Source organism: Boleophthalmus pectinirostris, unplaced genomic scaffold, assembly GCF_026225935.1.
Source record: "Boleophthalmus pectinirostris isolate CB_2022bp ecotype Guang Dong unplaced genomic scaffold, ASM2622593v1 HiC_scaffold_22, whole genome shotgun sequence".
NCBI classification, from domain to species: domain Eukaryota; kingdom Metazoa; phylum Chordata; class Actinopteri; order Gobiiformes; family Gobiidae; genus Boleophthalmus; species Boleophthalmus pectinirostris.
The window spans coordinates 9,751,373-9,764,012 of NW_026571190.1; the positions used below are offsets into that span (position 1 = coordinate 9,751,373).

The following is a 12,640-nucleotide window of genomic DNA, read 5'->3' on the forward strand; positions in this document are numbered from 1 at the left end:
GTGGAATAATACCTGTTGTAAAACATAAACTATAGTTATACAGGATCAAGAAGCAAAATATGTAGAAAATGACAGGATGTGGAGAGTTCTGTTTTAGAGAATATTGTCTATATTGTCAAATTATAACTTCAGTGACATTAGAGGAGTTTTGCCCCTGTGTATAATAATGGTTGCTACGTAACAGTTATGGAAGTACCTAGTGCAATGTCATGATTTCCAAGCAGGAAGTAAAATTTGAAATGTAAAAAATGGACAAAAATTGAAAAAAAAATTGTAAACTGTTTAGAAAAATCTTAAATGTAATAATCTTATATAGAATGTAATATAATGATATTTGTGTTTTGGTAAAATAACTAATCCATGCTGTCATTAGCACTGTTTTCTGTTTAGATTAAGATAAAGCAAGTGGTGAAGTGGTGACAAGGTTTAAGGTTAGGCTCAGTCTGATTGCATATAAATCCAATACTCAAAACAATGTGTGTGTGTGAGCGTGAGGGTGAGCGAGAGAGAGAGAGAGAGAGACTAGGACGCAAAGGGGAGGTGTCATGGTTTACAAAGCCACAGGTCATGTAGGACACGGCATTTGCAGAGCTTTCACACATTGAGTTGTATGGGAGTTTGGAGTCACCTGACTGGGCAGATCAGCACATGGCATCCCCCTTCACGGAGCTGGAGATCTGTGCTGTCCTGTTCTCTCTGTTGGTGTTCGGCCTCATCACTCTGAGCGGGATGCTGAGGGAGGAGTGGGCACAGTACCAGGGTACGACTACATCTGCATACAATAGAAATGACACATAAGGCACAAATTTGGGAGTCACACTGTGAAAACTTTCTATCCATACTTTATATGTGTTAAAATGTATTGTTTTCATGTGATCAGACTTGTTTTGAATAGGTTTGTATTTTAATCCATAGGATTTTTTTAGTCATGTTTAAATTGTTATGAACTGGTTTAAACATATTTTCCTGATTATATATACATATACATATACATATATATATATATATATATATATATATATATATATATATATATATATATATATATACACACACACACACACACATATATACATACACACATCACACACACACACACACGTATATATTTATATACCTACATGGACAGTTAACTTAGCTTGAAACAAGAAAACAAATGCTGAAACCAGTCAAAAATGCCTTGAAATAAGTCCAAAGCTCCATACTAATGCACATACAAATTCTGAACAAGGAGGGCAATATTGAAAAACTTATAATTTCTCAACATTTTCAGTTACAAAATTCAGACAGTAATTCAGGTAAGAATGACTGTAAAAACTCTCAGCAAAAGTACAGTGTTAGTCACTTTACACTGTTATATTTCAAATAATGGTATGTGTGTTTTTTTACATGTATGTTTTTTCTTTCTTTATAAACAATATTCTGAGTGTGTTTTCAAAACAATAATAACAACATCAACACTATTTCCAGGCTCATCACCAAAATAATTATTCAGAATTCACTCAAATATTAAATCAATACAGAAATATAAAATCCCTGCAGAACAAAAAAGTTCTAGTACAACTAAAATACATTTTATATTAAAATCTGAGCATAAGTTGAATACAAAGGTTGAAATTATAATGTTAATCAGTGTTAATCATTGTAAGTACCACAAACACAAATATTTGACGCTGTCTCAAAATCAATGATCTCTAATCAATTCTGCAGAGACTATACAATACATAGACATCTGTTCTTTTGGCAAATGACAGACTTTTTACACACTTGATAGTGTGCTCAGACTTTAAGAATATTTAATAAGTGAAGTGATAAGTGACATGCTAGTTTTTGTTCCTCTTGTGTCATAGCTGTGGTCAATGCTCATTTTTCACTTACTTATTCATTCTTCTTTTAAAGCACCACTAACTGAACCACAGAAGGAGGAGCTGATCGTCTGAGCAAAGAACACAAACCAAATACGTGGAAATCGCACGGACAATGGACACTGATATTTATTTCAGAATTAGTGTGTGGAAATAGTTACGAGCCTAAAGAGACTGTAGGTGACTGGTGTTATCAGTTACCAGAGCAAAGTCTGCGTGCGAGTGCTGAAATGCGCATGTGTGTGGCCCTGTGTACTTTGTCATAGGATCCTGTTCTATTTGATTCCAGGATGAGGCGGAGCAGTGGCTTTAAACGCTCAATAAAACCTGTTTATCCTTCCATTAAGTCAAAATGACCCTCTCTCTCCATGTGATTTGTGAATGTCTTTAGCCGAGGATATCCACTGTCATTTTTGAGTGCAATCGACATCTGTTGTCTGCCGGTGAGTTCATTCTAAGTTTGTCTGTTTCCCAATGGGTGACGTAGATTTGAAGGTATGTGAAGTGGTTAAACAGGCACAGGAGTTATTCCAACGTGTCAGCAGCCCAGGGGTGAAACTGTATTTGGGCTGTCAGAGAAGATGTTACGTGAACAAGCTACTTGGTACATGCTAATATGACAGAAACAATATCGCATTTATAATTATTCAGTAAATCATTCATTAACTTGTTCATTCATTAATTTATTTTGGATAGAGGAGGTATAGTAAAGAATGAAAAAAAGAGGAAAAACTGGCAAATCAAACCCAGGACACCATCACTTGTGGCATGAGCTGTACCAGGTAAGCCATGAACAGGAATTATAGTCCAAACATTTTAATTGTGGTTTTTCACTAGGGGCTTATTTGGAATAAATATAAGTCAATGTTTTAAGTGTAATCAGGCTTAGGGGACATTGCGTAAGTACTTCAGGTAGAGTCTTCCACCTGCTTGTCTCACTTGGCATGTTATTGCTTGTTCTAGATGAGACTACATGGCATTGTACTTATCTACACTGAGGCAAGCAAGTAATACCAACAGGCCAAGTTATAGGTCATATCTGTGGAGAGGCGAGCCTGCTCACAGTAACAATGCATGCTTGTCCATTTTTCATGAACAATAAAAATACACATTTGAAAATATATACAAGATACATGTGTTAATGCCATACTGTGGAACATTCCAGGTAAAGCAATAACATTTTCATTGACTAGTAAGTAGCAGATCAGTTTTGTAATGTATCATTAAAAAGTAGCTAAATGCCAGGAATTATCAAGGCACGTTTAACTTCACATAATGAAGGGAGGCACAGCACCATCTAGTGGACTCTTGAGGCCACACCAAAACTTTGGACAAAATGGGCTGAATCAACATTTACTAGAATATACTGAGGTTGCATAGATTTGACTTTGTTACGTGAAATGACATGTGAAACAATATTCTCATTTATATTTAAAAATTCTAATGAATGTAAGTGTAATTCATTCTACAGTACTTTATGTAACTTTTCTGGTAGACAGTTTTCTACCTGCCTGTACAGTGGAGATTGTTTCATCTGCAATGCTCCACGGTGTTAAATTAAAGGGGACATTTTATGTAAACAAATACATTTATGAGATAGCTTTTAACCATGTTATGATGGTGTTCACATTTCAATCTTTATAGAAACAAGTAGGAAACACTACCAGGATAATGTACAATTGAGATCTGTGAAGGGGCGCCCCACTCACCATAAGAATGCACTGCATTCTTATGGTGAGTAGGGTCCCTTCAGTCTCCACAGATCTGACCTGTAACTTAACTTAGTCCTACTGTGGAGCATTCCACTCTCTATGCACACTCTCTCTCTCTATGCAGTACACCTTTAAGAAACAGGTTTTGTGTATATTTCTAAGTACAGTACTCATAAAAAACATCAGCTGTATTAGCAGCTCAAATCTTGGTGGTGCAACAAAGAAAAAGTTCACCCCTTGTGCAGAAAAAAATCTATGTGTGATAAATGTTGTTCTATCAATCACTTAGTGAACAATAATTTTTATACTGACAGGCCTTTTTTCTATATGACGCATATAGATTTCAATACAATTTAATTGTATACAAGACAATAGGCTTAAATATCAATTTAATAACACTAATTAAAACATTCAATAACTGTGGAACATTTCAGACAATGCAATAAGCTCTCTGTGCAGTGCACTTTCAAGAAACAGTTAAATGAGAGGGCTTAACACAAAACACAAATGTTTGATGTTTTGTGAAGATGTATAGATGGAACTGCCCTTCTCTGGCTTCGAGCTTACCTTCATCGTCCTCGCCTTCTTCATCTTCTCCCTCTTCAGTTTGATTTCAGTCTGCTTCCAGCCGGACACACCCCCTCCAGGTAGAAACACAGACACTAGCCTATATCAAAGATACACATTAACAACATTAATGGAGATATTACATTAAAGCACTTTTCTATTTCAGATAGCGTGGTATGTGAAGTACCACAGACGAAACGTGTATCTAAGAAACCATCAAAGAAAAGGGTCATCACAAAATTACCCAAAAGGAGACCATGAAGTCCTTTGTGGTGTAATGTTTGTAATGTATATACCAATAACAGTGTTATTTCACAAAATGTATTCATATGCACTTTACTTAATGTTTGAGTCATTGTCTGAATCATAAATTATTGTTGACATAGTACACACCCCATGTATACAGCTGAATAATACAAACATCACAAAAGCTTCTAGACAGCTGAGACCTGTTGGTGTGTGTCCAGTATCGGCCCACCCACAGTTGTCTGGTCACATGTCACAAGGTTAGATCAACGCTGTCTGACAGACAATGTGTTTATTTTTGCATACCCATTAACTCTGTGAACATTTTTGTCATTAAAGGGTTCAGTGTATTATAATGCAGTTTTTCATTGTCTGTGTCTTTGATGGATGTGTTGGCAGTGTAAGCAGAAATTTTTCACATAGATGTTAACAACATTCATTTCATTCTACATTGACAAGACTATTTGCTACAGGTTATTACAGGACACATTTGTTAGAATACTGAACTATGCTAATCTGGATAAAAATAATAATAATAATAATAATAATAATACACAATTTTATCATTATAAATATAGACATGTCAGTGGAAGACCTTTATTTTGACCATGTTTAACTCCAGGTTCAGAACATTTCTCTTTGGTTGTGTATAAGACTGAAAGGTTTTGTTAATTTTATTTATTTTGTTAATTATTATTTGTTAATTTTACTTATGTTTTTGTTTGTATTGTCAGTAAAGCACTTTGACTTGCTTTATAAACATATCTTTTTTGCTGTTCCATTAATATAATTTGTTTAATTTAAATAAAAAAAATGTGAATTAAAAAAACAAAAGTACAGCAAATGTCAGTTTATGTAAGACATTTCTCCCTCATTTTCCGGTTGTAACTTTACTACACTACTTAATGTGCTCAGTGAAGCCGGCCTGTCTGGTTTGGGATTTACCAAACCTCTGTGACTTTTGGCCCCTGAAGTCCTTTCAGGGCCACATCCCGGGGTCAGAACACCAGCTCCCTGATGAGTGCGCTCCTTGACCCCTAAGCCCTCCGTCACTCCACCCCTCTCAGCAGTCTAGTTGGCGACACTGACATAAGGAAGGGAGGGTCTGAAATCCAAGAGCTCGGGGGGAGTTGTGTGTGTCCAAATTTGGAACAATGTTATCTCCTGTTAAAATGATACATTATTGTTATAATGCAAGAAAAGTCATTAAAAACAAAAGAGTAGATTTTCTTAATGACACAGAGACTCCGCTTGGATGTGTATTACGGGTGTGTACGCTACTGTTCATGTGTATGTCTGTCCATTCAGTTCTGTATTGGCCAATCACAGATAAAGGGCCTGAAGAGTCATTAAGCTCTGGGCTGGCTGCGAGCCTCATTAGCACTGACGACCTTACAGCATGACAACAGAGCCGCTATCATTCTAAACGATGGACAACAAACTGACCCATCAAGTTACAATACACACTTGAGCGCTGGACTACACCCTTGGAAAAAAATCAGACAACACGGCATCTGACAGTGGGGGACCAGGGGACAGAGACAGAGGCGGAGTGGGCATCTAGGTAGGCCTGTCACGATAACCAATTTTGAAGTGTGATATATTGCTAAAGTAAATATAGATGAACGATAATACTGAAACCAAACCATAAAGCAGAATTATAACTCAAAAAGCATTCTAAATGTACAATATCATTAAAAAAACATGAGCTGCAATACATAAATAGAAGAAAACAATACTTATGTCATTAGACTGTACAGGTTTAGTTCATAACTGAACATTCTACAACTCAAATCTAATCATATTACAGAAAAAATAACACAAAATTCCCACTAGCGCAAAGAAGCAAAAAAGTGTAAATATTGACCTCTAAAATGACTGTTCTATCTGTCATGTGATATAGGAATTATTATGACAGGCCAACATCTAGGGAACATATGAAGTGTGAAAAGGAGTTAGGGTGTATGTTTGAGGATGGCTTAAAAGATGAGAATCTTAGTAACTCATCTCTGCCAGAATTGTATGTTTTTGCTAATGAATTAACAGAATGCCTGTCACAACTAAACATTTTGTATATATTTCTTTATATAGTACTGATTAAAAAAAATGCCATGAATAAAAAACTACCTTAAACACTTAAGATGCTATGTTTCTTTCTATACAATTTAGACAATCGATTTACAAAAAAACAAATCATGTAAAAGTAGAAACAAAACTGCTAAAGTCTTATGTTACTTGCAAGTATTGAGCAATATATAATGAAGATTCCTTACAGCCTGCATCAAATGAGCAGTGACAACACTTAACAACGATCAACTATTGCAATAACTCAGTTGTAATCCACACAATACCTAAGTGGACCCAGTATGTAGTCTTCACTATGGCAACTTCAATTAAAGAGAAAAAAATCTTTCTCTCTTTCTTCACTACTATATAATGGGACCTGGCAGCAAGGCTATTAAAACCATTAAGACCACTTAGATCAAACATCCCTCTCTTCTTGTATTATCTTAAACCTAAAATTCCTTTCTTTATCTTTCAAAAATGCCTTAATGATCAAACTCAACTATGATCCAACATACAACCAAACGTACTAACGGACAGGGCAGAGATTTGGCGTGCACTTACCATCCAATTACCCAGTGCTGGTGAGAAGAAACAGGGTAATTAATGCTCCACTGTTCTCCTCAGGTTTTATCAGAGGAAGTTCTTTATCTGGAGCCTGCTCAGGAGATGACCAGAGAGGAAGAAGAAAGTGAAAAATCAGAAGGGGAGGAGAGGTCCGGGCTTCCTCTGTAGTCGTAAAGATGATAGCAACCATGACATACCAATTAGCGTGGCATACCTAGGATATTCTTGCATTTTAACAGGTAGAAATAAAATATAAGCTTCAGCAAGATTGAGCCAAAAATTACACAGGGTAGAAACCAGGACAAAAGGCATATGTCAGGACTTTTGGAGATTAAAAGTATAAAATTTAAGTATCTGTACTTTATGTTTACTTTACTTCAAGTACATTTTCAATTAGATACATTTTAATCAGAGAGCAGGTATTTACTTCTTACATTACTACATATAAGTATATTTTATTATTGTTTGAGACCTGAGACCTTATTTTTAACACACTTGTAGTAAAATATACAAAAAAAAAAAAAAAAAACTGTAGAAAAAAACAATGATTCAGTGGTTTCTGCTGAACAAAATTTGGTTCAATCTTTATCAAAATTCGAGCATTTGACCTTTTTAAAATCTCAGTATAGGCATTAAATACTTTTTACTCCTGAAGTACATTTCTAAATGAATACTTTAATACTTTTACTTAAGTACATTTTTTCATGGGCTACTTTTACTTTTATTTTTTTGCTCTGGTATCTGTACTTTCACTTAAGTAACAAAATTGAGTACTTCATCCACCAGTGTCTGTAATTTGAGGTTTTTGTAATTATTTCGTAGTTTGTAGAAAATAATGCATGATTTTGTATTTTAAAAATCCATAAACCACAACATAACATATTTAAAATAAGAAGAAAAATAAAAGAAATAAATAGTAATAAAATAATAATAAAAGAAAAAATAGTGGTAATGTAAAGTTATGCCATATTGGCCATTAAAAAACAAACTGGATCCAAAGTTATTGCTAGCCAAGATTAAAGTGCATTTCAGTCGCAAAATGCTAATCATAAGACATTAAGTTCACCTCAAATAAGTGGAGCGTGGCATGTTCCAAGTCCAGAGTTGCAAGGAACTTTAATTGGAGGTTGCCATCTCTCCTCTCCCCTCTTTCTCCTTTTCTCTCTCCTCTCTCTCGTCTGTTTGACCAAGACGGGTAATCCCTGTAAATACGTATAATCCCTAAGGAAGAGCAAATATTACAACTCTGCTTCAGTGAAAACCTCCAGAGACTTGGCCACAAGACACTTGTTTGGAGAAAGAAAGGCCACGGGAAGAGACCGAGACGGGACACACAGGCAGGGCTGCAGTGGCGCTGAGCAGATACCAGGTGGCTCTGAATAACAATCACATTCCTATTAGCATATTCAAATAGGGAAAATAAAAGTTTTTTAAAAGACAATGGCAGCTCATATGCTAAGTGCTGCTAGCCACCGAAACAAACTACATACAGTGGTTGAGTGTTTGCTGCGTTGTGTGTGTTTGGTCGTCTCTATGGTCAAATCTATGAGTATTGACATACAGTAATCCATTTTGAGATTTAAAATTTACTCAGTTTCGATATTAAGGAATAGACTCGATATTCAGTACCATGATAATAAAAACTTTCTTTATTAAGATGTAATTTTCAACATTAAATCGTAGTATTTTTCTTGGGACCAGACAGATAAATCATGAAACAATTCTACATCAAAGAAGACCAAGCTCTAATCTTGTCAAAACTACTCTAATCCTTTAACATCTCAAATTTAGGCAGTTTTCTGACAAAGACAAGGTTTTTTGCAATGTGTGCTATCACTAGAGCAAACACAGTAAAACCATAAAAGGGACATTTTTCCAAAGGTGCACTTCCGCTGACACATACAAGCACATACCGGGTAAAAGAACAAATGTAAGGCCTTCTTTTGTCCGCACTTCTGAGCTAAAGGGACTGACGGCCCTGTTGCTTGTTCAAAGTCTCCTTACTATTTGGAGCCTAGCAGTCCATTAGTGTCCTGCTGCTTTTCTAATCCTCATTCACATGTAATGGCTGACATTTCATCTTAATGTGTTAATTCATTAGCGGCGAGCTCAATGGAGGAGGCTCAGTCCGCAGAGACGGCTGTGAGCAGACAAGCTAATGACTCCTCCTCACACTTTCACAGTGAGCTACCTCCAAAGATACCTGCCATGTAAACCATGACTGCCTGCTGCAAGGTAATCCACCATCACATCACAAACACTACGACTGAGACTACCTACATGGAAAATGATAAAAATGGTAAACTTGCTCCAAAAGTAATTCTAACTAAAGAAAGCTAGAACGTTTTCCACAAATCATCACATATACCCATATTAAGCTACTTTTTCTGTTATAATGTTGGTTCCTCATCAAAAACCTGCGTGGAGTTGTGTTTTGTTTCATTCACACATGTTTAACACACAAATCCTGCATATTTAGGCTGACTTTTGACTCTTTATCAGAAAACAGTCTGTTCCACCTTGTGATGTCACGTGAATACCGGTGCTCCACTGTGTTTTTAAATTCCATACACATTCACTTGAATTATTAGGATGATTTTAGCCATGGAATTGTCAGTCTCTTCTGAACTAAAGGTAAAAGTTGGCTGTTGACTTGAAAACTGCCACTGCCACATTTTGATCTTTAGAAATGTAGGTAAATTAATAATAATGCAGGTTTACTCAAACAAATGTGATTGAAATAAAACACAATTATAGGTATGTTTTTGATGAGTTTTGTTCAGTTCAAATGAACATCTGTTTGCATAATAATGTTGGTATTGATCAGTGTCTGAATATAGATTTTTTTTTAAATAATGCTAGCCATAAATACATAGCACTTCCAATCAACATGACTAACATTAAGAAATTGCAAAAATTCTTGTATTGAGTATTGAGACCTACAAAGTCCGTTATGATGTAATTTCTAAGTTGAAATGATTACTTGTATACCTTAGTCAGTGTCAAAAGTTAAGTGTCAAAATAATGAACTTAATAACAAAGCATACTAAACATACATAAGTGCAGCAAAATAATAAAAGTGTTACTAACTATAACTCCATGTAACATTTAACTAACTCAAACACAAAGGGATTCCCCATTCTACCTCAGCTGTCATCAGGAGCCCAGAGACAGATGCAGACAGAGAGGAGACAGTAGACGACCCATGAGCCACGGCACATTTCATTTGACCGGGATGCCTGACCTCGGAGCGCTGGGTGCAAACACACACTCCCCCTCCCCTCAGCAGCCCCATACTCCACCAGTCCCAGATGTGTCCTTCGGATGCGGGGGCAGGGGACAGGAGACAAGCTGGGGTGGTGGTCCACTCCTTGGACCTGTAGCCTCTGGGATCGCTCCTGTTATAAAAAGATAAATCAGAAATTAGCTCATCTTGTTGTCATTGTGTTGAACATTGCATTGATTAAAAAATACATGTGAGAGGGTGCAGGTACGAGGGGGGCACATGGAGGGTAGGGAGGGGGCCTTCCTGTCATTTGAATTAGCCTCTACATGTGGGGTCAATATGTGCAATGCTAAAGAGAGTGTGTGTTGGTAAGGGTTAGGTGGGGGCTGTTGTGGTGGCAGTAGTACCCCCCTAAACTACTGCCCCTCCCTCCCACCCACCAAAGGGCAGTATAAAGGCGAGGGGGAGAGCCACCTTTGTCACTTTGCTCTCAGTCACAGAGACAATCATTGGACACAAACACTTTGGACAAACACATTCCTTTGGGGGACTTTCTGGTTATCCAAAGAGAAAGAGGTGCAGACTGCCGGACTATTCAACTGAAAGAGTCAAGAGAAAAAGACAACGGGTTAACTGTCAGCATCTAGCCAAACCTGAGGACTTTGGAGGTCTTCAACTCTGTGGAAAGAACCAAAACATCCAGCTCTGAAAAGCTAAGAGCAGCCATGAAGATATTCAACCTGTTTTATCTGATGCTCCTGCTGGTGGCTCTGCTCGCGTCTGCGTCTTCGGCCAGGCCAGGTAAGCATCACAGCAAAACCACTACTACTACTGTTACTACTACTTTTACTACTACTACTACTACTACTACTACTACTACTACTACTACTACTACTACTACTACTACTACTACTACTACTGTAAGACGGACAAATAGTCACAATATAGCCTGAGTCTGTTGAGCTATTCGTAAAAAAAAATAATGGCAATCAACACGTGTCAGCTTTGTGCTAGAATGTCTCTAATGCTCCATGCAGGTGAGAGTAGTGTAACGTTAACACATTTCTACACTATAATTATTACTTAACTGTGCCTTCATTTTTAACTACACAAAATTACTAATCAAACCGAGACATGATAAGTCTTTAACTTTAGCTCCATGCGTAAAGCAGAACAAGCAGGGAGCACTGCTAATTAGGCTAATTGATGGCTTGAAAAGTCGCTTACAGTAGTTTATAATAAAAAAAACTTGTTGATTTTAATGCCCAGGCAAAAGGTAAATTAAATACTCCTTTCCATTAATTCCATTTTGTATTGTAATCTTATATGGATTAACAGCTAGCTAGCGATCGAGGTTTTATTTGCTAAAAGCGCCAAATCCGCCATGATGATAATTAACCAACTTCGCCAGACTAAAATGCTAACCTTTTGTATTATCATTTCTCAAACTAAACATAATGGTTGCCAAAACTTAAAAACTGTCTCTCGGTTAATTAAAAGTTTTACCCTTGCTGCGTGGCGCTGCTGCAGGTGTACGTGCGCGCAGGGTCAGCTGAACAGTGGCCGTGCGTAATAGTTTTCGTGTGATGGAGAGGAGAGGATTAGGAGCGCAGGCCAAAGGTGAAAAAGGCCTGTAAAACACCGCCGGGAGCTCATCCCCAAAGAGGGCCATTGTCCGGAGCTGGGAGGCACTCCGGTGCGCTTTTGTTAACGGTGGTGTAAAATGCCATGCAAATACCCAGGCTCTATTATCATGACATGGAGCTGCGGTGCCAAGTGTAAAAAAAGCTTACCTTGAGGCGAGGGGAGTAGATTCTTTCAGGGGGATCTCTCCAGGAGCGGGGGGAGGAAGAGCCATAAAGTCATCTGACCGTTTATCTCTTCCTGGGCTTGGCTCACAGCTCATGAACTGCGGGAGTCAAAGTGGATTTATTAGGGATTTTAAAAATAATCATGTGTTAGGTCCTTGGGTCTCAGTTTATTACAGGAGGGTGACACTACAGCTGGCAATAGGCTTTAACGTTTAGACACAGGTAGATCAATTACTCCAAAGGTGACTCCAGTTTTGGACTTCTTGACAATGCTCAAATGCACTAATACTAATAATAGTTTTCTTTCTTTTCTGTTTTTTTTTTTTTTTTTTTTTAGATTTTCTAAACCTCAGAAGAAGGTACCACAGACACCACTGCCCACACAGACGCTGCCTGCCCCTGCACTCCAGAGTACCTTTTCCTTGAGGTAAGACAGAGCCAAACACCAACAGAGTGCATTTATGTTTCACAGATGTTTTGGGTCAAAAAAGGATATGAGCAGAGCAGTGTTATACAGGAACATTACTAGGATTGAACCAGCAGGTGGCACTTAAGAAGGTGTGTGTGATTAGTAGCAGAGGT

At 37.3% G+C, this 12,640-nt stretch overlaps 1 protein-coding gene across 1 annotated transcript; it reads left to right on the forward strand.

Moving 5' to 3' along the window:
- Nucleotides 1-10,867: 10,867 nt before the first annotated feature.
- Nucleotides 10,868-12,574, forward strand: apela (apelin receptor early endogenous ligand). The gene is made up of 2 exons (XM_055158394.1): nt 10,868-11,048; nt 12,396-12,574. The coding sequence occupies exons 1-2, from the start codon at nt 10,973-10,975 to the stop codon at nt 12,482-12,484; spliced, it is 165 nt and encodes a 54-aa protein (XP_055014369.1). The 5' UTR covers nt 10,868-10,972; the 3' UTR covers nt 12,485-12,574.
- The last annotated feature ends 66 nt before the right edge of the window (nt 12,575-12,640 follow it).

What these genes read in the sequence shown, in the direction of transcription:
- apela (XM_055158394.1), top strand. Translation starts at nt 10,973, where the DNA reads ATGAAGATATTCAACCTGTTTTATCTGATGCTCCTGCTGGTGGCTCTG. An exon ending in TGCGTCTTCGGCCAGGCCAG is followed by an intron (nt 11,049 to 12,395) that starts GTAAGCATCACA and finishes TTTTTTTTTTAG; the next exon opens with ATTTTCTAAACCTCAGAAGA.